General features: G+C 41.1%; 1 protein-coding gene across 33 annotated transcripts in view; it reads left to right on the top strand.

Annotated features, from left to right (window-relative positions):
- LOC105431675 (uncharacterized) overlaps nucleotides 1–27,904 on the top strand; it is a 94,282-nt gene that overhangs the window by 34,137 nt on the left and 32,241 nt on the right. For 9 of the 33 annotated variants that reach the window (XM_089075474.1, XM_089075511.1, XM_089075503.1 and 6 more), the window contains exons 1-4: nucleotides 10,527–10,681; nucleotides 15,862–16,481; nucleotides 17,556–17,839; nucleotides 20,483–20,536. The exons of 6 other annotated variants lie outside the window; for them this stretch is intronic. In XM_089075474.1, the coding sequence (XP_088931600.1) occupies nucleotides 16,141–16,481; nucleotides 17,556–17,839; nucleotides 20,483–20,536 (679 nt within the window). In that variant the 5' untranslated portion in view covers nucleotides 10,527–10,681; nucleotides 15,862–16,140. 18 more of the 33 variants (XM_089075569.1, XM_089075594.1, XM_089075616.1 and 15 more) reach the window with 10 other exon arrangements.

Consider the following 27,904-nt stretch of genomic DNA (forward strand, 5'->3'; position numbering starts at 1 on the left):
AACGCTGGCGCAATGTCGCGAAAACCAATATAACACTGGCGAGAACTATACTTTAAGGAAGAATGTATTATTTTTTACAATGTACATATCCTTATGCTTCTCTTTACAAGAGACACTTTTTTTATTGAGAGATATAATATCTTACGTTTGGAGACTAACACAATCGTTCAAGAATATCTTTATCCGCATTGCGCCAAAAACTTAGAACGCTCACTAGCGCGTGACATTATATAATGTCTCGTCGTTCGGTAATTACGATAGACCTCATGTTTTTCTCTTCTTCTGTTTCAGGTGAGTACTCCGCCAAAAAGAGCTGCTATACAGGTCGTCCGGATAATCGCGGTATGTAGACTTGTCGTGCGGAGAAGGAATGAAATTATCCGACACGCCGTGTACAATTATTCTCTCGAGCCCGACGCTTCATTTTACCTAATGCTTCCGCTCGAACAGCGATCCGATATAAAACGTGAACCGATATGTTCCTAGGCCGAGAGAAATCAGCATCGATAGAATTTCAATGAGTTCAATAACTCACGATATGGAATGCAAAACAAATACGAAACAAATACTCTAAGAATAGGAAACACTCGCGGGTGTTTTAAACCCGGCGTAAAATAAAAGTATTCCCGTGTGTCGGACGGTATCGAGATTATTCGCTTTAACGAAACTGCAAGAGTATGAGACACTTGCGAGTGTTTTAACCCCGGCATAAAATAAAAATATTCCCGTGTGTCGGGATTATTCGCTTTAGTGAAATTTTGAGTCCTGTATAGCACTTCCGCCGCGGTTAGAACAAATTCGCGTTACTGACCGCGCCGAGTCGTTGGTCGGCGCGACGACACGGGAATGACCGAACGGCCTCTTAAGACAGGATGAAATAAATAACGGTCGGATTAATTCCCGAGATTAGGGGGGGAATTTGCATATCGAGGCCTCCGTGGGAAGTCTGCGGCGGTCACGCGATATTACACTTCAACGCGCCTGCATTCCGCGGGGTCCCGGGAGGGATAAAGCGAAAATGATCGGTGTGCCATAATTCAGAGTCGTTTTATCAAAGCAAAGTCGCCTTTTACGGCATCGTTATCATTTGCGGCTATAAAGAGGAAAAGAGAAAGAAAGACAGAGAGTGAGAGAGAGAGAGAGAGAGAGAGAGAGAGAGAGAGAGAAAAGAAATTCACCGAGTTCCTCTTGAAGAATGTATACGTGCTCAAAGAGCTTAATCCACGCCCAAAGGGCGCATCGTGCGGCAAATTACCCAGGCGAAACTTCAACGTATATGTGTTCGTTGTGTTTCTCTCTCTCTCTCTCTCTCTCTCTCTCTCTCTCTCTCTCTCTCTCTTATTCTGCAGTGTGTCGAACAGCGTTCCGCAGCGCGGAAGTACCATTAAGATGGTCCTTTTCCGAACACTTCTGGCCAAAAGCAATACTCCGCCTCGAAAGCCGGGCGTGACGAGCAATTAATTTCGGGCCCTTTCAAACCTTCAGAGCTGCTAAGAAAGTTTACCGTGTGTGTCGACTCGTCGATAGTTACGGGTCTTTTCTAATGAGCTCTTGAATCTCAAAGTAGCGAAAGGAGGATATACGTGACTCTTCATACCGTCGGCGGACTGTTCGAGGCAGAGAAACGCCGGGGAAATTATTTCGTTTTATTTAATAAATTGCGTTGCAGTAATGAATAAGCAAATTTTGAAAAATATGAGCTCTGTCATTGACGCGAATCGCTGGAGCGAGGCTGGAAACGGTGTCGTTGACGAACGTCAGCGTTAAATATTGATTTTAAATCAAGAGTGACGATTGTCAATTTGCACGTTTATATTTGCCGGTAGACAAATATAAACGCGAGTGCTATATGTATGCCAAAGCGTTCTAGGTAGGAACGATTGTAGGCAGTCTATTCTCGCACGTTGAATGTAATTAAAGAAAATTAATTATTTACAGTAGACGCTCCTAATTTAATTTAAGGCGTTTGATTAATTGTGGTAGATTACCAAAGTTGCTCCAAAATTAGCTTTACCTTTATGAGACGAGTTTCGGGTTTGTTGAAATAGATTTTTGGTTTATTTAGTGAGATAAGGCTCATTTATCAAACATGCGTACTCCGTGCTCCAATTTTCGACGAAATTTTTGATGACATCCTCGTCCCGATAATTATCATTTTCCACGTAACAAAAGCCAGCTCATATATTTTATTGCTAAACTTTATGACATCCGCGATGATATAAATAGCGAGATTAAGGTGCTCTTATCGCGCTGTCACAACATACTGCGGATGTGTGATACGCTACAGCAAATATAATTTCCTTTGGACTTCGACGTACAATCATGCGCGAATTTCCGTCATAAAGTTTTTGCAACGTAATATCACATCAGAAATGTTCTGATCCAGTTCAAAATGGTTTAAATTTGAAATGAAATGTATAGAAAAATAATTCCGTTGCCTCGATTGTTTCCATTCGACTGCCCGTTATCTCATAAATTTCCATAAGATTGCATAAAATCTGCATATGGTAATGCTCGGGAAATCGTAATCGACGATCGCGCACGATTCGTTATTCAATATTTTACACGTTTTATCCGTTCGATCGATCCGATCGATGTGTCGTTAGATCGGTTAACTGATTGGCGGCTATCATATGGAATCGACTCCGCAAATTCGCTTCAGACGCGTTATCGACATTCGGATGGAGAAAACTGCGGTATCCCATCTGTTTCCGTTCCGCGAATCTCCTCTCTCGACTCCGGCAAGGAAATCTTGAATAAGGCAATGTCAGGGATCCAGCTGGTTAGCTTTGCGAAATAATATCGTGTGATAATGGACGCGCTACTGCCAGGAGTGCTTTGTTGCGTTAAACCGTTTAGCGTATTGTTCGCGGGAATATATTTGACTTAATACGCCTCGCGAAGTCTAATAAAATTGCCGTTGCGAGAAAGTTCACAATGCCACTCTTGGCGTAACACTTTTATTCTCACGCGATTCATGCCTGCGCATAACTGGCGAACTGCAATTTTTAAATGCGGAAGTATTAACTGCGACTAACGTAGAAACTGTTCCCGTGAAAAAAAGGCACGTAATCCCTTTTACTGGCGTATATTACAGAGAAATATATTTTCCTAGCACTTTTTCTGGAGTAGAAACCGGACGAAGTTAAGAGCCAAAAGTTGCTGATTAAACATATTGCACGTCCTAAAATGCATCGTATTTTTTTTTTCCATTATATTTTTGATTAATTTTTTATCTTATTTATCTTTTTATCTTTTTATAATTTATTTATTTATTTTTTTTTTTCATTAAACATTGTATTTGTTTTATTTTGATGATCTATAAATTTGTTTATTTAAAAAATGCATTATTTCGAAGGCACAACGAATTCTCATTTGGCACGATATTAATGTAAATGCTATCAAAAATTGGAATTAATAAATGAATATATAAACGTATTTGAATGAAGAAATTTGCGATTGGATTCGGAATAATAATCTGCTTAATTTATACGATTTTCAATTCGACGTCGACATGTCCGAGCGATATTGTGTCTTCCTGACCGATTCGCGATTCACAAATTCTATGGATGAGCCGACAATAGCCGGGATTAAGATGCACAAACGAATCGCTTCCATTCAACGAAAGTGCACACTTTATATCTGCTTACCCTCCACGAATATCCGCCTTTCCACGCGGCTGGAATAGCGATCGAGATATTGCATTCAGAATAGTGGAGAAAGGATTCTTATATCGTGAGTCATTGTATTAATTAGAAATTGTTTATCGGAACTTTCTAATCTGAAAATTGATAAGGCAAATATATCGAGGAAGAAAAATTCTCGTAATAAGGTTTTGCTGTCAAAGTTGAAATCCACTTATCCCTAGCAACAATATGATATCTGCGGGTATCTGTTGTGATGTTATTTTGAACTGGATTATTTAGAATGGATATATTGTTGTAGAAATTTATGACAGTTTTCAATTGATTCATCTTGATTCAATTGACGCATCTGTTGCCTAAAAATGTTATTTCATGACGTGTATTTTCGTACATTTTTCCATTATTCAGCGAAAAACCACGAGGAAAATTCCGATTTTGTGGATGGTGGATCCGAATAAACGAAAATATTACCCACGTGCTCTATTTTTAGGAAACGATGCGTTGCGAAAACAATTCTTTCTCAAGAACAAAAGCGTTGCCCCAAATGTAAGGTTTTAATCACGAATGTGTCGAGCAAAAAAATCTTTCCCCGCGAAATTGCCATTTACTATGCAAGACCTCTTGGTTTTTCTCTCTCCGATGATTTCCCGTGATTGAAAATTAAAATTGCGTTTCATTAAATATCTATATATATGTATATCGTTCTTTTAATCGTTGTTATATTCTGTAATCACGTTTTTTTCCGAAAAATGTCCCATAATGAGCGGCGAGAATTAATTTTCGTACAAATAGCGGCACGAGCATTTTCTCGTTGCTCGCGGTAATTCGCAACCATTATAATCGAGTTCTCGCTCTGTTTTCTGCTAAATTTACGTCCGTTACGCTTGTCAACGCTGCCGGCAGTGGGTCACCGCGGCCCAATTCATTGTAAGAACGAGACGAAAATCCAATTGAATAAGTTACCGCGCATTATCCCAAGTAGAGACGAAGGAAGAAGAAAAATTATATGAATGTCGCAAGAACGAAATAAAAGATTTAACATCGCTGTTAACGCTGTTGGCACGTTAATATAATTAATTTATAATTTATTAATTTTTTAAATTGATTAAATTTAATCAGTAAGGAACTGATTTTTTTCCAGTAGTTCTAAAATTCGCGCGATTGTCGGACGACGATATCGTTCTTTGACATCGAGATATACCGTACACTTTTGTGCCTCGGAAACACTCGACAACTTCGTCGAGGCCCACCGAAAACCGGCTACAATAACGAAACAAAGGTAGCCGCTCGGCATCGACCTTATCGCGATCGAATAAAAATGCCTGAGGTGTTCGATGCACTTGACATAAATCTCGAACGCGATAAAAAGGTCGCGGTAACGAGCGATACGGCTGATCGTTAATACCACGCACAAATCGCGCAAACTGAAATTTGTGAGGAAGTATTTCAACGGGTTTTTCATCCTTCCCACTTCCAGCGAATCTTAAAGTCCGATATCTTGGAAGAACGATCGAAGGTGGGAGCTTAATAAGATTATTCTTATTGCTTCGATGCAATCATTAATACAATAGACTCGCAATGTTGCTTCTTTTACAAGTTGTATGTTCTTGAGGAAAACAATTTAATGCATTATTTGATGTGATATTTTCTTTCTATTTTTCTTCTTTCTCGAACGAATGAAAATTTATTTTTTTGGTTAATATGAATGATTTTATATGCTCTTCATTATGCATGTAATAAAATACGTAGAACAATATAATATGAGCTACTTTATTCCTCTTTCTAACGATATCGTGCCAGATAAACGCAAGTCTCAGACATCTTATATGAAAAATTCTCAAGCACGCGATATCACGTTGTTACCAAGGAGGTATTATCGATATATGGTTGTGTGCGCTTGTTCTAGCTCAAGTTTTTGAATAATTCCTCCCTTGTGTAGCGAATACACGACGTGCCGATCTGCGTCGCGGAGATGATCGTCGAGCTTGCCATATCCACGGGGAAGTTTGCTCAGACTTCCGTCAAAAGCGACTTACAGTTTTGATTAACGACTCTTTTTCACGAGCGTGATTATACGCTTCGTAGATTCTTGCGTTAAAATCGTCTCGGACGATCTTCGGATTTGAATAAGACGCTTTTAAAATAGGCAAAAAGTCGTCGAAGAAAAAAGTCGTGCCAATCTCGCGCGATACGATCGTCGATCGTCGTCGGCGAATTAATCGTCGAGTCTCGAACCGGTTTCGGCTTACCACGTACGCCATAATTTCGGTAACTTCGCAAACGACGGTGTCCATCCTCCTCCAAATCGCCTTACCTCGAAGGAGGAAAAAAAACGAATCTCTGCGGGTGAGCTCGTACATCGCGCTACCGCAGCTGGTGCGAGGAATCGTTTATTATTTACGCAGTCGGGGAGAACGTTCGTCCTACTTCAATAGCGACAGCAGCTGCAACTGCGCAGCATCCAGGCAATTCCTATTTCCCTCCAATCCACTTCCTCCCGCGTCGCTCTTCATCCTTTCCCCTCCGCCCGCATCATGGGAGATGTCAATTAGCCCCGGCGAAACGGAGAACGACGGCGAAAAAGTGTCGCCGTGCTTTATCTCAGTATTTCAGTTTAAAGGATTTTTCTCGAAGGAGGATATTTCACGAAGGATATTCGCAAATCTGTTGATTTCGAGATTGCCTTTACGCGACCGAGCTTTACTTATCGACGATACGTTCGTGGCCAATTCTCGGACATTCCGAAAATTGGAAGCATTATGACAAATGCAGGATCACGCGTCTACTTTCCAAACTACGTGTGAAAAATATATGAGAATAGAATTTTCTCAATTCGAGGAATCACTTGTGCGCGAAACTTGATCCATTGATTTGAGTGTAACTCCGAGCGTCCCGGTAGAAATCAAACGATCAACGACAAAGAAAACGTCGGACTCCTCGATATGCATAATTCAAGAAGGAGATCTGTCACTTAAACTTTTTCGAAAGTGTCACTGCTTAGAGGACAGCAAGTCCAAGATGATGACAGCAACGAGAGAGAAAAAAAGAAAAAAAATATGACGCAAACCAGATGCTCCAATGAGATATTAAATATGAAATATTAAGATTAAAAAATGTAAAAATAGCGGAGGAATAACGAATTTCTATCCCGCTCTTTTTTTCTCTTATAATTCAGTCTTGTTCAAGAATCGGCTTACGAAATTCTGATCTTGTTTTAATAGGTGCGAGCGAATACGCGATACACATTAGACAAGAACCCGATATTGGCCAACTGGCACGACAGTAAAGGCAATAGCGCGTGTCGCCCTTCGTCGTGCGAAAAACTGTATGTGCGAGCATGGCGAACGGAATATAAGAGGAACATGCTCCACCGGAAGTTCGATATAGCCGGAATTAACGAACGATGTGACGCGAGGGCGCGACGTAGATAGAATGGACAGTGCCGTTCGATTGATTTCCATTTAGTGGAAGAATGTGATTTTAAGCGAGGCGGATTTGGCGAAACTGAGGGACAAGAAAATGCGTGTTTTTAATCCGCTTAGTCACGATATTAGTAAAAGAATAAGGGATATTTTCTTTATCGAAGAATGTAATTTAAAACTCGAAGCGAGAACGCTATATGTGTAATATATCTAAGAAAATTATTATTAACACTATTTCGCTTGTAAGTTTATATGAAAGCAATTAAAGTAAAAACGGTGTTGGCAATAGTAATTTTCTTGGATACTAGAACAGAATAGATTTCTCATAAGATTTTCATCGCAACTTATTGCCGACCGGAATGAACGTAATCACCGATAAAGCAAGTTGCGAACGCAAAGTGGAACGAGAGACGCGAAAGTACTTTAAGTGCTGCAAAGTGCTCCTTGTTTTCCCGCTTTCCCATTCCGGGTTCTCTTATAGCGCTAACGAGAGATTCGAGAGAAATCGCATTCCTCGCCGATGGACATTTCCCGAGCGTTGAAATTAATCCCCCGATAAATAACTTACTTCATTCTCGAGCGCTCGTCTTTAGCTCGATAATCATGGCACTCCGATAAAGCTCGATGCTTCCAATTTCTTCGAGATTCGACGATTAATTCATTAACCGATTGATGATCATATCGCGCGAGGTCGCACTCTATCCCGTAGTTTCTTTCTGCGGGTGCGGAAAAACTTTTCCAATTAGATATTTCAAATCGCAAATGATACAAGAATGCTTTGGGATTAATTGCCTTGATAAACGATATCCACATTTTTCTCGAAAATCCGAAAGTCTTTTTTCACCGATTATTAAAAGATAACTGAACTAATGAAAGCTCTAAAACATATCTATCTTAAATTTTTCTGTTATAAAGATGGCAGTTACATCTTGTTATATTTTTCTCGATATGAATTAAAAAAGAACAATTTGATTAGAAATGTGTCACGATGTACTTCAGAAAAACACAACTTACATATTTTCTTTCTTGTTAAATGTCGAGATTTTTAACATCCATTTAAAGAAAAAAATATATATATATATATATATCAATGGATAAGAAGCAGAGCAATAATTTATAGTCTTAATTATCTTGATAAATTATCTTTATAAATTATACCGCTATGAAAATATAGGTTATCTCCTCGTCTCAGCGAGGATATATTCTCGTTCTAGAATTATAAAATATTTAGCACTGAATGTACCCAGTTTACCCAAGCAATTGAAATAAAACTAATTACCCCGAGTAGGGATCGTCATAGGGTTATCTCCGGTCGAGATGTAATTTTCCGGACTGAGGCAATAGGGTCGAGAGCAAAATCGCGTAGTCGGATCCATCCCGGGGATTCCTCCTTCGAGATGAGTAACAAAATGGGAGAAGAGCGGCAGCGATGGTGGACGTGCCACATCGCGCCAGGCCGCGCCAGGCCGCGCCGCGCCGCGTCACGCCGCGCCACACCGTCGAGATGTTTCTTGCGCGGAAACATGGATACGCCGGCTCCACGCGGCGAGGGATTCCGATTAGTCTGGTTTCTCGAATTGGCCGTCTTCCCATCTTGCCAGATACGCCCGGAATTTCGTGGGGACACATATGCAAGACCGAGCCACGTCGCTCATGTTAGCAATGTAAATTCGGGTGTGACTGGTTCCGAAATATCGTCGAAACATCGGCGAACGCGGCGGCTAACAATAAGTCACGAAAGGGCGTGATTTTATCGCAAAGTTTGAAAAAGGAGGCAACGCGAAAAGTTTCGATAGAATTATCGCGAAATTTTTAAAGTGAGACGACGTCTAGAAAATTTATTACTTTTCCGAGAATGTACATGCACTTGCTGTACATGGAAATATTTCGAAAAAAGTATCACGTCTCAAAAGACGTCATTTTAATGTTTTTTTTTCTTTTTTTTTTTTTTAGATGTATTTTGAATTTTCGCGTGACGTTCCGCGAGGCACTCTTAAGATTTAAAGCAATGCAATTTCGATGCACAGGCTGTTATTTTCTTTGCTGAATTCATATCACGTTTAAGTATCATAAAGTAAGAGGCAACTCGTAATCTTCTATTTCTACGAGGCTATATTCGCTTGTCTCGTTTAGGTATCGTATCGTAAAACCGAGAGCAGCGATCTAAATTTTATCTCGACGAGTTTAAAGTCGGATAGAAATAACGTGATATGATCGTCGGACAATTCCCTAAAACGTTTCTGTATTCCCGTGCCGTGATACACCGCGCCACCATAATCCGTCAGGGGATTCATCCAGGAACCCTAGAACACATTGCTACGGCGTCTTCAAGGTTATCGATCCTCGAGGACGATGTCGCGGAGGAGAGCGGATCGACTATGGGAATTGCCAGCCGTTCTCTATCCTAAATCTTCACTTATGGGACTCTTGAGGATCGACCCTCGACAAAGATCTGTTCGTTTGATGTTCAATGTTCTGTGATATCTTACATCAGTTTTCCATTTCGAGGTTACTTTCAGTTTATCTAGAAATCCAAACCTGAACGGGAATACCAAACTTTTTCACACAATTCCGGTATAAATATTAAATTCGTATGATAGTCCGAGTACCAAAGCTCGAGGTATCAATTTGCGAGCTGTCAAATTTCCTGATCGAGGTCACCTGATTCTCCATCGAATCGCGATGACCACCGTCGGCGCAATACAAAATGCTGATTCACGCGAAAGCGCTCGCTGACGGGGCGAAAACTCAAATGGCAAAATAATAAATCAAGCCGACGGTCGATGGGTGGCGAGTAAGGCCGAGCAGCGGGACAAGGGGAATTCTGGGCAAGGGGAAATCGAGGTGGAGGAGGATGAGGAGGTTGAAGATCACGATGGAATTAGGCGGGTTGAACGGATGTGCCGAACGCGCGTCGCTTCACGAGATCGAGAGTTGACCATTTCGGGAGAGGGTTGCAGGTGGTGGCGGCAGCTGATCGATGCAACACCAGCGCCACTAGCCGCGTCGTTCGGCATCGCAGGCGGTGGAGGACGGCCACTACCACCGACATTTTCACCCTCTCCCTCCCCGTTTCTCCTTCGTCTCCTCTACATCTATATCTCTTCTGATTTCTCTTCCTTCCCGCCTTATCTCGCAGTCGCTTTTCCTATTTCCTTCTTCCTTCTCCTCTCTCTTTCTCTATATATCTTCTCTTCCTTCTCCGTATAATATATCGCGTACGCACTAGACGGTATCGCCCTCTTGTTTCATCCCTCTGTTATCCTCTGCCCTTCCCTCCACCCCTGTCCTCCGCATCACATCCCACCGACTCTTTCCAACCTTCCGCGATCCTCGCAACGATGTACTACGCACGTACTAACCGACTGGCGCACGTCGGACCTTCGTGGGAGTCGGTGCGACCCTCTCCGCGTGCGCCACCCTCCAGACGGGGGTCGCCTCGGCGTAGCACCTCGCGCCGTTCTCTCTCCCTCTCGGCCATCTCGCAGGCTCAGTTCTCGCCTGGAGATCGTCCGGTACGCAGGTGATCCGGGACCATCCACCTCCGACGCGGGGTTTGCGATGACACGTCGACACGCCACGAGGTGGACGCGAGACTCGCGCGTCCGGAACGAGGTGCTTTTCGTCGTGCTCCTCCGTGCGGCAAATTCTCCCTCCATTCCTTCGTCCTGATTTGCCTTTGTCCTGCGGCTCGCTGCGGTTGGCTCGTTTTAATGCGGATGAGAATTGATCATATCTATCGCTCGGTGGCAACGGTTCCCGTTGTTACTTGTTTGTTTCCGTTGGCCGAATATGGTAGCTTGACAAGACTGAGAGAAGAACCGGGTGTGGTAAAAGCGATTCAATGTACATTTTTAAGCTAGGCTGTTAGATTAACTGTTGCGTGATCCAATTATCGAAACTAATAGCTTGGCTATTGAGAGAAATATTCGACGAATCATTGTATTGGTAAAAGACTGTAATTTTTTAGTTTGAAATTAATCTGTTATATATTCTCCTCTGCAATATCAATTATACATCTCATTTTTTATTTTTTTAATTTTTTTTTTCCATTTATGTGGTTTTTACACAGTCGTATCTTATTACATATTTTTACATGTTTCATTATATACATATATCTTTATACAGTGTTATTTTGTTAAGTGCAGAAGAAGATATATAATTTACAGGATTGTAATCACGTGATTGTTGCATCACGCATCGTGCATTTCGCTTTGTTAAACTTTCGCATAGAATTTTAACCATTTCGTAACGAGGTAATAAACGAAAGTACAATTTCTAATTAATCTTCTCAGCTGTTTAATTTATCAAAAATGATAAAATCGACACATTCACAAATTGCATCTCTTGCCATCTTCGGATAAGAGCTTTTAGATAAAAATTGATAAAGATCATAAAATCATCGTATTAAGATATTTAAAAAAATCTACTCCGCGAAACATCGCACGTGGACAAATGGAATGTCACAAATGTCTCGATCACGTGGCCGCTACGATTCCACCAGGATTATCGCCTGATATCGATGCAATTTCGAGCATCAACATCGACTTAACTTTAATTAAGGATTAAATTGGCGATTTCGATGGCTGATTGGTTAATTTCAAAATTAATCCGCGATTGAACTTTGACCTTACTCCCATCGTACGATCGACTATCGATATCTCGTTACGTGTTATTTGTTTAAGACATCGCATCTCGGATGTACCATTGACATTATTGAATGATACAACTACGCCAGCTAACTTCTTTTATTCAGTTTTATCTTTTTCGTTTTCAGGAAGTACTCATTTTAAGACCGTCCGATTGCTATCGAAATAGCTGCAAAATGGCACGGAAATGGTAACAGAATTATTATCCTTACCAGCGTCGTTCTTTCGGGGAAACTTTTTGTTTTTCCACCCTCGTAGCTGACGATCGAACGCATCTTGGCAGGCTCGATTTTCCGGAAAACGAACGGATACCCGGGGCGTTCCAAATGAAGTTCGTAATCAAAGTTCGAGTTATGCCATTAAAATCGAATTTTACCGACTTCCACAACGACGACGCGTTCAATTCCGAGGAAACTTACTTAAAATTAGGGTTGATGATAAAAGATCGAAATATCATGGATTGTAAAGTGAAGAAATGACTTTTGCACCGAAACTTTTCGCAGAGTCGATAAAAAATTAATTAATGTCACTGATTTTAACCGTGAAAAAGTTTGTCAAGTAATTATAGTTTAATAAGATAGTAATATATAATAATTATATCTTTTTTTATATATGTTGAAAACCTATATATATATATATATAAACCTAGATATAAAAAAGTCATAATTTTTACTTTTCATTAAGAAAAAATAAAAATATATTTTCAAATCAAATTGCTTACACATTAAATAGCAATAAATAACTATAAATGACACATTTATATATATTTCTTGCCTAAGTTATTAAAAGGAATTCGGAATTATATTTGAATTAATACTTTGTTTCAATCCAAATTTTTTTGATTGATTTTTCTAAACACGTATATTTAATAATGATATAATGATAAACTTTAAAATTCTCCATTATGGTAATCTGCAGTTTAGCAAAAGAGCCACATCCAACCGTTTACGGAATAAAATTAATTTCGTTGCCTTTGTTTCATTATTCAATTCGGCTTATATCAGTCCCTGCCTCGAGGACGGCAATTAACATAATGAATTTTGGCTGCACACATACGCCTTCGCCATTTATCCTTTACGTACGTTCAGAGCCCTAAGCATCGGGTATTAAAGCGAACGGCGATTCTCACGGAGGCTCGCTGAATAATAGACAATGTTAAATTAGGACGACTCGGAGCATCTCGCTCGCGATAACTTACCAACGCTCAAACGTTTATTTTTACCACGGTAAAGTCGTTCGCACGCGCGCCTCCGTCGAATGTATCCTCCCGTCGCACAATGGTCCTCTCGTCGTTTATTAACTTCCCGTGAATCTGGGATGCACTTCCCCTTTAACCCTTTCGCAATTCCGCTCGCGGAATTCTATTTACATTGCAACTATTCGCATCGCATAAGTTATCTCTCTGGAGTTACGGCGCTAATGTTCTCTTCCCTTTTTTTTTTCTCATTTTTTTTTTTTTTTTACGACAGTTCTCTCGCAGATGTGAAAAATGAGCCGTGTATTAGAAAGTATTATGGATACGCGTTGCAACACGAGTATATGTACGAGTGAGGATGTCTCCACGTGTACCAGATGCCAGGAGAATGACGTGCCATTGTTCCCACGCACGTCTGACTCTGACAGAAGCTCAATGATTTGTTTGCCGATCGGCAAGGCCGACTCGTCGGCGATTGCTTTCACACACGAGCGTGAATCGCTTAGCCTCGCCCGAGTGAAAATGCATGTTACTGCGGCGGAGTTGTCCGTTGACGACGGAGTCGACTTCCGGTTTCTCTCGCGTCGCAACTCTCTCTGTGGTCGAGTTTCGAGAGAGGCTGTTTAGTATTCTGTTAAACCGCGGCGTAGGTCTCGCGGGACTTGCATCGAGATTCGATGATGTAATCTTAGTAACCGGAGTTAATCGATTGCTTAAATGTAGATTACTCGTCGTCATTGATCTCATCATTGAAATTATTATATAATTTTCACGAAACATCCGCGAGTAAACAGAGATTTCTTTACGATGGAAACCGTTTGCGTTTTTACGCAAAGTGCGGGCAGTCGAGTCACTTGAGAAATATCGTTTTCGCGTTACCTCATCAATTGTTTCCGGAAGACGGATGATAAACGGCAGAGGGGACTACTCATTTCTTCGAAAGCGATGGAATTCTCTTTTAGCGCGCACTGAGAATCGTCGCGTTCGAGCACTCTCATCAATCCCATTTTCTTGCTAATGGCCGATGTGCGGTTGGCAACGGTACAACGGACGTTTGACGGAATTATGTGCATGCTAAGTGTGCGCATACCGAAGGAGTTTTTGCGCGCCGTTTTACGTCGCGTGCAGCGATAAATCATAGAGTTCTTCAAGTGGGAAGTGGTAGACCAGGTTTCCTGCACGAAGAAGAGAGGAAAAAAAAAGTTAGGAAAGCATTGCATTTCGCCTCCCTCTCCCTCCCCGCCTCTCTCCGTGAAACTTCCGAAATCGGCCTCTCGGCAGGTCACACTCGGATTTCGTTCTTATCGCGCCGGCATAATGCGCGAATATGAGAGATATTCCGGCGAGAGCCAGCCATCCGCACGAATGTTTATCCGCGTTAAACGCGGCCGTGCCGATAACGCGGGAGGAGCGGATGATTCCGCACTTATCGCGATATCTCATTAATGCGGTACACAATCGAGCGCCGAATAATGGAATCGATTGTACGTTAGCGATGTGCGACGAAGACGGGCTGAAATAAACGGGCCGCGTTTCCGCAACGCATCACTGACATTCGGCCACCCCCTCCGGTATTTAATAATCGAATGCAATCTTCGCGGTAGTTGATAGAAACCAATATTAATGGAAGACTATATTTATCGACGGTATTTCGGTAACGTGTTTTTATCTGATTATTCTTGCTCCGATTTGCTACTCCGATCAATGTAGAAATGTAATCCTGTGGGAACGTGGAATGTTTAAACAAATCGAAAGATGTGTAGATGTCGTTAAGATTGTTATTAGTGATCCTTTAATCAATTGATGGCGCGGTTTATAATCTATATCTTTTTAAAAAATTATAACTTCTATTATCGCGAAATCCGCGATAATAGAAGTTACAATTTATACCGCCCAAACACTGGTCTCTAATTATTTTATATCTCATTAGTGATTTAATTATTAATCTATCACGATTGTTAATTCCCACGAATAGCTTATTTAACGAGAACACACGAGCGGAGTCGTTAAACTCGCTTTGATAATTTTCAATGCACGACGATGGTAGACGACGGGGGTGGCATACGCGACATAAATCGTATAACGGGGCCCCGCGTATTCATACCCGCGTTTGCGGTGGAAATACCTCGCATGCCCACGCGGCGAGAGTTAAATTAACAGCATGCGGCGTAATTTTAGCGTAATGCAAATCGATATCACCGCGGTACTCCCCTCCTATCTGCCCCCCCCCCGCCGCCCCCAACCGTTGCTCTCTTTAACATAAACGTCACGGAATCCCACTTTTGTACGAGACATTTCACGTCGGGAATATCGCAGCCGAGTAACTGTTTTGCAAACGGCTGGCTAGGCATTTTTGTTACGGGCTGTGACCGATGTTAACGGCTACGCGCCGCGTTGTACATCCTACGCTAATCAAGTAAGTGTACCTTTTCGCCCTATCGGACGCAACCGTGTCATCTCTGTCCACGGCGCCGTGCCTAACACGCTTTATGGTGCCCCGCCGCAAGTTCTCGATCATCATGTTCTCGTGTTACTCTCATGAGAATACGTTGCGTTCATGTGTTTTCGTGACTCGTGTGTTTCGCGGAGATACCTCTCTCTTTCTCATAGGATTAGTTCGTATCTTTCCTTATTACATACCTCACTTTCGTTTAATAAATGTTTATAAAATTACTGTAAAATATTTACAAGAAAAAGCAGATGGATGTACTAGACAGAGAGGTGAAAGGAAAGTTGAGACACCCAGACGTAATTTTGATTTTTTTTTCAAAGAAATCATCGTAGGAATCTAAACATGTCGAACGATCACCTTCCTCTTCAATGTTGTGTGGTTTCTCCTTTCTAATATCGTTAAATGATGACTACGAAACACGAGCCAATCTCTGTGACGCAAAGGCTGATGAACTTAAATCAAAACCTAACCCAAGCGTAACCGATCGCTCTTTTCTCAGATACTCGCTTAAGTGAATTTTCCATCTGCGAGTCGGATTTGAACAGGCGGCTCGCGACGCGATTGGTCCCCCCGCTTGTACGCGATGTAGTGTAAAGTTGTGGAGTCGAGACGTCGCCGTGCCGACGGTCCCGAGAAAAAAAGAGAGAGAGGACGACGATGAACGACGATTCGTGAGTGCTTTCGCGAGCTGCGGGAAGAGGACCACGGGCAAGGGCGGACGGAAAGCGGAAGAGGAAGCGGGCCGGTCCGGTGGGGCCCCGGCCATGGGGGAGACAGTATGTTCTCCGAGCTGTGCAGGGAGACCCTGCGGAAGGCAGCAGTGTGCTACAGTTCTGCTCGTGCAGGAAGTCCATCACCATCACCACCAACGTCTCCGCCGCCATCACCCGCCAAGGAGGCAAAGACTGCTGCCAACGCTGACCTGGCAAATGTCCGTGATGCCGGCCATGAGGGAGCCAGAGACCATCACCATCACCACCACCATCATTCAGGGACCACCACCGTCGGAAGGCGAGCATCGCCGGCCGGAAACGCCGCCGGCGAGCCCAGAGATCCGGCCCCAGAGAGATCGGCACCGACCGATCGCACGAACGACTTCAGGGAGTACGTTTACGTCCGGTGCGCGACTGACATTGGTTCATTACTCTCAGTACTCTTCGGGGACAGATCGAGTATCGACCGTCGATTCCTTCGTTCGTCTCGCGCTCTGACAGGAGATAAAAAAAGACCCGTGATTTTTTTACCCAAGTACGCGCAAACAGCCCTTCGGGATGGACAGTTTATCGGCTCCCTTGGAAGCTGGCCGTCTGAATTTCTATAGCGTCAGTTTTTTTGCGGGTTTTTGTTACGACACGAACCGGAGATCGCAATTGTAATCGATTTTTCTGATTAAACGCATTGTACATTATACAAAGATATTCTGTGCAGTTATCGAAATTGTGAAATTATTATCTCTTTCATTTTGGCTATTTTTGTCTCTGTGATATCAATGTAGCCGCGGATTATTAATTAACGAAAACAAGATAACCAGAAAATTGCGTCATTTTCGCAAAACAACAGTGTCGAACGCTGTTGTCATTTTCGTGTCGCGATGGTCGATGCTCGCATCGGATCTATCGATCCATTAGGACGGTTTGATGTTGTCATCCGAGGAAATTGATCGATCACAGGCGTCATACCGCGCGAAGTCCAATGTAGTCCGGTTGGCTCACTTCCGTTTCATATACCCGAGATTAGCTTTAACGCGCTGTCATCGGATAAAATCAACAGCAACACGTGTAATATCCCTATTTCCAGTATGATGCCAGAACGATGATGCTTTGAAGTTTGCACTTATTTGACCAAATTATTCATTCGTGTTTACTCGTTCGGTCGCTCGTTCGCTCGTTCTAAATCCGGCTGATGCCGTTTGCGTCCAATCTCGTGATTATCGCCATCACAGCTTATATTTATTTCGATATCGTATCGCTTACATCATACGGTAAACGAATGATTTTATTAATTAAACGAATATTCAACGAGATATCGCGACACATGCTTGTTTTCGTGAAAACAACCGCCTCGATCCCGTCTCTCGAATCAAGCTCCTCGATTCGACGCCGAATCTCACCGCCGATGAAAAAAAGATTCGGCGAGAATTCCCCCCCCTCCCTCCCCCCGTGAAATGTGGCGTAAACGTAAACGTACTCTCAGTAAGCGACCGGCGATGCCCACCGACTTCAGCAAGCGAATGCCCGGGCTCGAGGCGCGAGAGGGGCGACGCGGCACGTGCGGCGCCGCCGAGTCCAGGGAATTCCGATCGGTGTCCCCCGAGAAAGGGACATCACGTCAGCACGAGGACCACCGAGGAGAAGGTGCCGGCAGCGGCGGGAGAGGTGCCGGCAGCGAGTGCGGCAGGCCGGACTCCAGACTCGGCCGACGATCCCCAGGGTCGTCGCCCGAACCCGAGGACAACTCCTCAACTTCTGGCGACGAAGGTATCCCTCTCCTGTTGCTGAATCTTTTACGATTCGCTCCCGACTAGACTTATTTCTCCCGGCCTACCCCACGGGATTTTAAAGACGCACTCGTGCGTCTCTCGCATGTCAACGCGGGCTTAATTATGCAATTCGTGCGACGTTAAAAATACAAGGTTGATACCTTGGAGTATGCGATCGATTTTTCTTCCCGAAGTATATAACTCGGCTAATTCAGAAACGGTATCTCTTTAGAAATATTTGCGGCGTTAAGTCGTGTATTTATTTAAATGAGAGTTGATAAAAAGTAACTATTTGATAAGTTATTCCAATGCGCTTTCCGTACTTTTTCCGTAGCTTTTAAGAAGATGCGCTGTGAAATATGCTTCTGGTTACGCCGAGAAAACATCTCGTTATATCTTGATGCAAATTATCTTTGAAAAATTTAAAATTAAAGTTAAATTTTCCTTTTTGTAATTTGTTTAAATTATTCAGTAGTTTGCTTATTTAAAGGTCTCTATATTGATCGGAATAAAAAGAGTTGAAATGTGAAAATTTTTTTATTCTCGAAATTGGAAATATTTTTATAGCTATAAGGCTTAATAGCAAACGGAACTTTTTGTAGAATGGTATTGTGTGTGTAAAAGTGAGTGAGAGAGAGGAAGAGAAAATGTGTAAAATGTTCGATGATAATCCCCTGCGAGTGCTCGAATAACGGAAGTTCGATGCGATCACCGCGTTCGAGAAATACTCTCGGGGGTTTGCGGGAGTTGATCTCTTTGAGGAATTGAGCTCACGAAGTTACAGGGAGCAAACCTCGACGATGGAAGTGAACTGGGAGATTTTAGATAGCTCGGTTGAAAGCGGAGACCGCTTTCGATTGTATGGCGCAGAGAAAGCGTTAATAGCCGCGTTTAGCCCACTCGCGTCGCTTTATTTACACATTATGAAAATATATCATTTAAAACTTGAGAAATGAGAAGAAGCGCAACATGAAATCGATATTTCATTCCGCACTGAACTCAGTGTAAGGTATCAGCTTACATAAAATTTATCGAAATCGAAAAAAGAAATTATTTTTATAATCTTTATTTATCAATCCTTAAATTTTATTTTTTTATTTGCATACAAATAAAAAATTTAGGCTTCGCAGATTATTGATAATTTGACGAAAATTTAGATCAACTATATGCTCGATACATTTTTTTTGAAATCGCAAAAAATGATTGATAGATAGATTTTGCTGTCTGACATACTCCGATATTTCTCCGTTTTCTTTTTTCTTTCCTTCTTCTAACTCGACAATAAACGGACCGAAGAATATTTTTGTGCTCAATCGTACATGCATTTTTATCTCGTGCACTGCAGAAAAAGTGAAACTTGAGAGAAGAGAGGGAATCCCCTTCCGACGATACTACTAGCTACTTCATGTTTCCATATGCAAAATTGCATGCGCGATGCACCCGGTTCGTTTGTCTCTTCGCTGCGTAACGTTTCCATGTTTCGTAAATAAAAAGAGAACTCGACTTCAAAGAAGTAACAAGATTGGGAACGCAACCGCGCTGCTTTATTCTTAGATAAACAATCTGCGATCGATCGCGGGGGTTTCCTTTCGTCGGTCTCTTTCCCATTGTGTCCTGGGATTCCGATCGTCTCTACAGTCGACACAAGTAGACTCTTTTCTTCTCTTGGATATTTTTATATCCTCTTATTTACTCTCATAAAGTATAAAAAGTGTATTTCACCGCGTTATTTATCCACAGATTCTTTTTTAAATTCATAATTAATATTTTTAAAAGGGAAGCTTAATTGTTTGATACCGCATGAAAATTTAAATAATTTAAATAAATCCTACAATTACTGAATCGTTTAATAAAAAGAACTCGACAATGAAATCATCTAATATTTATACCATGTTTTAACGGTTATGCATTTTGGATATACGATTCAATACGCTGAATAGTTGTCACCTAAATTGCATGCGATTGCAATTGCATGAGCTACTGACGTCTCGATCGGCGAATCTCGCTGATAAGAGGCAATACGTTGATATTTTCAACGATGTCCCCGAATCGCTGAGATGGCATCTTGACACGGTACCTTTTCTCACAATCGAGGAACTTCTTTTCTCTCCCGAGACCTTCGGAACTGCATCGACTGCACTCGAGGCCTAAAAGTACCAAAGCCATCTCGCGATGTGCCAACTCGTGATGCTCGAGGACTCTCGGGTTTGCTTGCGATACCAAGTTTTTTTCCATATGTCTTGGTATACAAGATATACTCGAAAGAAGTTGTCTTCTCAACTACAGAATATCTTCAATATTTACAGCCCTACTTTAGACCATCCATAATTTATATCAGAGTAAAATTCAAGATAGATATTTATAATTTTACGTATTATGTGAGACAAGAAACATTTGACAAATCAAAATGTAAGATACATAAAATTATATTGTAGGTCGTCTTTAATGTCTTTGAAATTAAATCTATCGATAATTAAAGTTGAAATAAAATATGTGTTAAAATCAAATTATTTTGCATGGAGTCACGCAAATAAAAATAGCTTCTGAAAAAGAGGACGAAGATGTGATCTTTTTCTAACGCATAAGATCCATTAACCTGGACGAAATTTCTAATGTTATATTTTTTTTTGTTCTTTTTCAGGTGAGTATTCGCCGGAGTTGAGGAAAGCGTCTTATCTTTCTTCTGCGGCGTCAGGTATTTATAATGGAAAAGCCATTTGCATAATCGAACCTTAATTTACGATTCTACATCTAATGCCTCCGCTAAGAAAGGAGAATAAGATCCTCTTTGAGAGGAAACCTAACTACATTTAATCTTTGAGAAGAAGGAAAAGAAACTTCCTTATAACTACCACTGTCGATGATCGTATTCACATCGATTTCCGACTTTACTCCTTTTTACCGCGCCGTTACTGAAGGAACTTGAAAGGAACTTGAAGGAACTTGAAAATGTTCGCGATACGAGATTAAGTAAATGCGCCGTTACTGGCTATAAGAAACCACAATTAATTTAAAGAACTTAATTTCAACGAGGTCACTGCTCGATTCAGCCTCAATCCGCGTTAAACCAGACGTTTTTCTTATCTCAGTACTTTTTCCAAGTTCTTTTTTTTTATCGGCTTTTTTTCCGTCAAGATACGAAAGACTTTGCTCATTGTTCGAAGAATGCACTTTGAAACTCTCTCACGAAGTTGAAACGTTTCGTCGAATGTTTGCGCACTCTTCGACGGAGAAAGATATCTTTTCGATAACTTCGATCAACATTGCCGGAATTCTTTTGAGACGATCATCACGACACATCATCCCGATTGTATCAAAAATCTCGAAGCTATCGATCAAACTCACGTGACGTAAGTGATATTATTGTCTCGCATAAACGTTGACGTTGTTGAAGTTCAGCAGTGAATCGTTTCCCGGTTATTAATTTGATTACGATGTCCGCTCGCGCGGGTAACTGTGATTAAACGTAGTTATAAATTATGACGATTATTGCTATTCGAAATTTGCATTGTCGACATAATGTGATAAATTAAACAATTACTTCATTTACATTGAAGAGATTTAACCTTGTATTATGAATTAATTTTTTTTCGAATAAATTAACTTTTAATTTTTAGATGAACTTTTCAATTTTCTAAATATGATATATACATCACATTTATCACATTTATTCATAAAATTTGAAAATTTATTTGAAAATTAAAAATTTATATATATAAGATTCAAGATAATTCCAATATATATATATATATATATATATATATATATATATATATATATTTTTTTAATTATTTTCAAGAATCTTATTTTAACACTTATAATAATTTTTAATTTTTCTAACAAGACATCTGTTATGGTGTAAGTCAGTTATTTTGAACGATCAGCTTCGTTTAGTCACTATTTCGAGGCTGGTTGCAGATCTGCATATTTAATTAGTTGTACATTTGTGAGTATATTTCAGGCGCATTAGTTCGCTCTCCTCCTCCGGTATGCTCCACGATATCGGTTGCCGAGAAGATATATTTCGCTAATAGTTTCCTTCGTTAGTCGACGGTGTTCGGATATCTAGAACGCGCATCTAGATCGAGGAGCCTCAAGTTTCCGGCGAAACTTGGACTTTCGGCATACCTCGACTCACATATTTGCTAAGCTACAGTTATTTACTTTACAAATTTATGTAACTTCTTTCGCAGCGCTTTTACGACGAAGAAAAGGGTCGAATGTTTTATCTCCGTCGCAAGAGAATTTACTGAACTCGACGCGTCACAAAAAGAAATACATAACTATGTGTATATGTATTACATATACATAACGCATTACAGAGAATGCTTGTCTTTCACAAAGGGCCGATCTTTCGTTTTTCTTCCTTTCCGATCGAGATGTTCAATACTCCTTTCGGTAGTTTAATTTTACTACTTATTATTAAACAACTTTGACAAATGTACAAGACACAAAAGATTTCAATTAACAATAAGGTCGAGCTGCATTAAATGACGTCGAGATTTCAGCGCGAACTAGCCTGAAATTTACAAGTCAAGTAATTCACAGTGCCAAGTTTACGTGTCTCGCTTACGGTTAAGTTTTAGTAGATGTCGACGTCGTGCGTCTCGAGTTTAAGACGCGCTTTCTTGGATGGCAGGCCCAGGCTCGTTGTTTTAATTAAATCCGAAGTATCGAAGGATCTCTCAGCGAAGTAGGTGGTGACGGTTCGCGTTGCTGCTTTTATACTCGATACATGTTGCCCGAATTACTTTGCCGGAATAACCAGGCGCCGATGAAACTCTCGTCAATTCAACGACGTACAGGATGCATGTGGAAACACCCGGAAGGCAGACATCAAAGACAATCCTGTGCGAGAAGTTGTCGATTCACCCGCTATTTCATTCTCAAACTGCTCTTTCGGACTCTTATCTCGTTTAAGTCTTTCCCTTGGATCGCGTGATACTCGAACGTAAATCAAGTTTTCGAAACATCCTTCGGAAATACGACGTTAGGCGACGCTTCCTCGAGCCGTAAAATATGCTGCCAATGTAGAGGAAGTGTCGTTGACTGCTAAGTAATTTAAGGTTCTTATATAATCGGGATGTGTACTACCTGCAGAAAGCTATAGAAAACCTGAAATTCTCAGGGAATTTTTTTGAAGTTGCTTTTTTTAATATTTTATATTACAATCAAAAGTTTGTTGATTGAATTGTTAACAATAAGTGGATCCATCCACTCTAAACATCAGAGCACTGATTTTACGATTAATCTAGTATTCAATATAGAAAACAAGATTTCGATGAGATGAGACAATTTTATTTAATAAAAATGGATATTTTAATAGTTTATTTTAATACAAAATTCAAGTTTTACAAAACTTGAATTTTGTATTGATTATGCATTATACAATTTTTTTGAAAATAAAATTTTAAAATTTTATACAATATAAAATATTTATGTTAGGATCTTCATAGTTTCTTTCAAAATTTTTCAAATTTAATTATTAAAACTCGAGTGATTCTTAATTTTGTTTTATGATTTATAAACTTTTATAAGTGGAAAGTATTAAGAACTTTACACAATAAATATATATTTATTTGTAAGATACACATTTAAAAATAGTTTTATCTGGAATGTTTAATAAATTCGCCTTGAAAAGGGTATATAATTCTCAAGAAATTCTGTTTTCAGGTTTGGGTAGACATCCTGGTAACAAACCAAATGCGTCTTACACACTGAACAACTGCGATGTAAACAAAGAAACGACAGGATATCAAATTACAGAAATAATTTTAATCCGATTCGATCTCATTAGAAGAAAACAATACTGTTTCTTGATATGCATTCTCTTGGAAAAGCTGGCTCAAAAGAGAAATACAGGCTCCTTGTTAATGGCGGATTTAACATGACGCACAATGTGCCGTCTCCGTTTGCCATAAATCATCGGAATTCGCGTGGGTCTCGTTGTATAACCGGAAACAACGATCGGTTATCTCACAGCTGGATGCGGTTCCGTTTCGCACGATACTCGGCGGCAGTAATTACGCCCGACGACGTTAATGGGCGATTAATTATTTCCACCGCGCATCTTTGCGAGCTTACGCGCGATCGCTGAACTCTTCCTCGCGAATGAACCGACTTGCGGGTAATTAATTATGGGATATTGTTTACGATTCTCGCGTGCGAGGCAAAAGTGCGCAATGTTATGACAGCCGTCTCGAATTGCCGGCATGCCGGCATCCTCGAGGCCCTTCTCGTTAACAGCCGAGTCCGTCGTTAAAAGCTACTTCTCGTTAACGAGTTTCTTGCACGCCTCTGGTCCCAATGCCGATAAATCGTTCAATTTAGGACGCTTACATGCGAGCTGTAAATTCGCGTTTATTCGGTTTGAGCTCAAGCCCAGGAAGAGGCTTTCTCCATCTTTGTGAAAGGAACGGCTGTTAGCCCGTTACGTGGAATTCGTTTAATTAAATAAAAATATCTGAATATTTGCAGAAATATCTGAATATTTGCAGAATGAAAACGCTTAGAAAGAATTATAAAAATTATCAAGAATAAGATAGAAATAAAACATTTCGTTATATTAGCTACTTTTTTTTTAATGGATCTTATAAAATATTTCTCGAAATAATTAGGCTTCAATTCGGTTATTTTTAATGTCTACAAAAGTATCTTGGCGTTTTTCGAACGAAGACAGTCAAAGTCGTTCAGCCACATTGCCAAAATGTCCAACTCGATATTGATAACTTGGCAACGGAGCGTAATAACAGCGCTATAAATCAGTGCCGTCTGCAGATCCTGCCTTGCTTTAAATCCATCCTTTTTTTTGTGGCATCCCTCCTCTCTCCCCCACCCCGGAAGAACCTAGAATGCATCCTAGTCTTATCTAGCACTGCAATTACTCTGTGAAAGGCGAGAGAAACGCAGTCGGCAGCGCCCTTTATTCTCAGGACCTTAGACGACCCAGAAACATCCTACGCCGAGCTATGTCGAGCGAATAGTAATTATCACGGCGAAAGTAGTAGCATTTATCGTCTCAAGTATCAAACGAATCAATTTATTTAAAGCGAGAGTCTAACCTCGTGATTGAAGGGGAGGGTGTAGAAAAAAAAAAGAGCCAAGCAGACCTAAATGTCAAGCTGGTAAAGTAAAAAGCCTAGCGTCATTCCGTTTCGATGACATTTCGATGATCATTTTCAACCAACGAGAAATGTCATCGTAATGCCACGGAAGATGAGAAAAGGCTGTATAATATATGCACAGATTACGACAATCGACAATATTCATAATATTTAAAATAAATCCCCAATCGCTACGCCGCCACGAAGAGGGATAGAATTGCTTTCGCATTGAATGTCGATAGCTCAAAAACATGGGCGCGATTTTCCCGGTGGGAAAGCGAGCGGAATGCATTGACTATCGGCTTCGGTCATTAATCAGATGGTGCGGACAGCAGACGGCGGATGAAACGGCTAGCGGGGAGGGGGGGGGGGGGGGAATAATGCTCGGCGCATCGGGATCGTCGTCGCGTTTGAGACTCGATCGCGAATGCTAATGACCCGACAAATTTTCCGATTGTTCGCTGGCAGCCGATAGATCTCTCCGCTCCTGTGATAAACGAGCCCGATCGCCGATGGATTGGGGGTCTGGTGCGAAAAAAGTCACGGAGTTCCGACATTCGTTCCTACTGGCGGCGATTGCATCCTGAGGAATGGCGAAAATAAAATTCCCACGCTTTTGTGACACACGGTCCTTTTTCTGACAGCGTTTCTCCACCGCGGACATGGATTTTTGAATAAAACTACAGCTTAGAACGGTCTTCTATCGATGATGATGGATAACCCTCGCGGGTTACTCGTATGTAGTTTTAAACGTTACTTTTCTTAGATTACTTTTGAAGTAATTCCTTCGTCGAAAAATATGGACAATTTTTAATATATTTATTTCGTAAGGTTATATAATACGGATTGCAATATAAACACAAAATATTACTCTTTTCCTCGTAATATCTTAAATTTATATTATCTTGTTATATTTTATAATTACTCTTGCTGTCCGCTCTTGGGAGTGGCCTCATTAAAAAATGATTGGATAATGGATAACTACTTGATTAACTGTACTCTTTCGTGGAAATACACGCAGTCGCTGCTAATGCATTCGCTCAACAAAGTCGGATTACTAGCTTTTTATCACCCTTTTAATCGAGTGATCTAATTTACGCCCTCGTCCTGTTTCGGTCCATCTTGCCGTCGCGATATCGCCGGAAGAAAAGAAGTCCCTTTGCGGCGACATCTTGCCAATTGAAATCTGCCACAAAAGAAGATAAAATGAGACCTTCCTTGTGAGGAAGCCAGCGGAAGAGGATGCTAGCCATTTTTGTGGGTTAGAATACGAGCGACCGGAGCTTATTGAACATTCTTTCTCTCTCTTTTTTAAGATTCGTTCGAAGATAGAGATATCACGGCTTTTATCTCCCTCGACCCAATCATCACGTCAATGCATAAATGGGTTTCGACAGGATAATCAAATGTCTAGTCTGAAAGAGATTCGACCGATACTGCGGGTAGCCTATTCCGATCCGGCGGAGTTATCCGGCACAAAGAAGACGAACAAGCAAACAGTTACTGCAATACATGAAGCGAGATTAAAAGCGTCTTTTTTTTTTCCGAAAAAACAAAACTTTGTCAATCTGTAATATCTGAAATAATTTAATATCCAGAGTTTGTATACACTCGATACACTTATCTTGTCAATTCTATTATTCTCTTAGGTCGCATCATCGCATTATTGTGCAACGTTGCTTTTGATTTATCTATTTACCTTTGAGAGGTAAATCTCCAAAATTGGCTTGCCGTGCCTCCAGAGCTTTCAGTTACTGGATAAAGATATGGCAGCTGTTAGCATACTGGCTGCACCACTTTTCATACACGCGAGAGTTTACCTCCGCTTTGTCGCTGATATACCTCGTCGCTCCAGAATATGCGGTTGCCAGGTGCGCCGAAGGCTTTCCTTCCGCATTTCCGGAGCTTTATTTTTCCCACCCCCCCCCCCCCCCCCCGACCCCCTCGCCGAAACTTTCGGCTCGTTTAAAGAAATGTTCCGGCGATATTGCCACGCACGTGGCGCACGGTGACAGAAAGTGGTTTCCTTTTACACTACAATATGGACTATATATCCATCCCCTCTAAATGCCATTCTGAAATTGGATTTGGCGAAATGGCCAAGAAACACAAGGCTATGTGGCGTGGGAATCGATATTTATTCATTCCTTCCCCATTTAGGGACAGAAGGTATACTTAAGTAAACTCGACTACTATTCTCTCATACTACTTACTAAAGTAACAGCATCGGATATAACCAAATCGGATATAATCAAAAAGTGAAATAACAATGTAGAAAAGAATAAAATAAAGATTTCTCGCTGCTGAGATACAAATAGCGCTTAAAATATCTCCAAAACGCAATCACGTTCTCACAAAAATTTAATCACATCTCCCCCCCGGTCTTTCTAAAAATTATTTGCCAAGATATGCACGCATTGGAATCAGATACGTACGCTCTGTGAAATTCGACATTCGGCGGAACGATCTTAATCCAATCTCTTAATTAAATTTCCGGCCCAAAGTTACCATCAGCTTTTGTGTCAATGAACATAAAACGGTAATCGCTTCCGTTTCTCTCCCTGCTTCCCGCTGTTTTATATTTTCAGACACGACGAATGTGTACTCGACGATTTCCTGCATCGTCGAGCAGCAGCGCGAAATGGGAAATGAAAACAAGCGCCGAGCGCTCTGAATTGTCGGCGCGGATAAGCCTGCCTTTGTTTTACCGTCCGATACGCATATTTTTTCGCGCTTTTTTCCTCCTCCTCCTCCTCCTCCTCCTTCTCCTCTTTAGTTTCTCGCCATGGCGCCGTTTCATGCGAAAAATCGTGCTTGGTGCAATAAATATCATCAAGCGTACCAACGGCCAGATCTTATCAGATATTTATCGATTACACATTTTGAGATGCGACCTCGTCTATTCCTCGCGATTTTAAATCTCCGCAAAATATCTACTGAATTTTAATCAGTCGGTTGCA

Source organism: Pogonomyrmex barbatus, unplaced genomic scaffold (genome assembly GCF_055798465.1).
Source record: "Pogonomyrmex barbatus isolate J1 unplaced genomic scaffold, ASM5579846v1 scaffold1, whole genome shotgun sequence".
NCBI classification, from domain to species: domain Eukaryota; kingdom Metazoa; phylum Arthropoda; class Insecta; order Hymenoptera; family Formicidae; genus Pogonomyrmex; species Pogonomyrmex barbatus.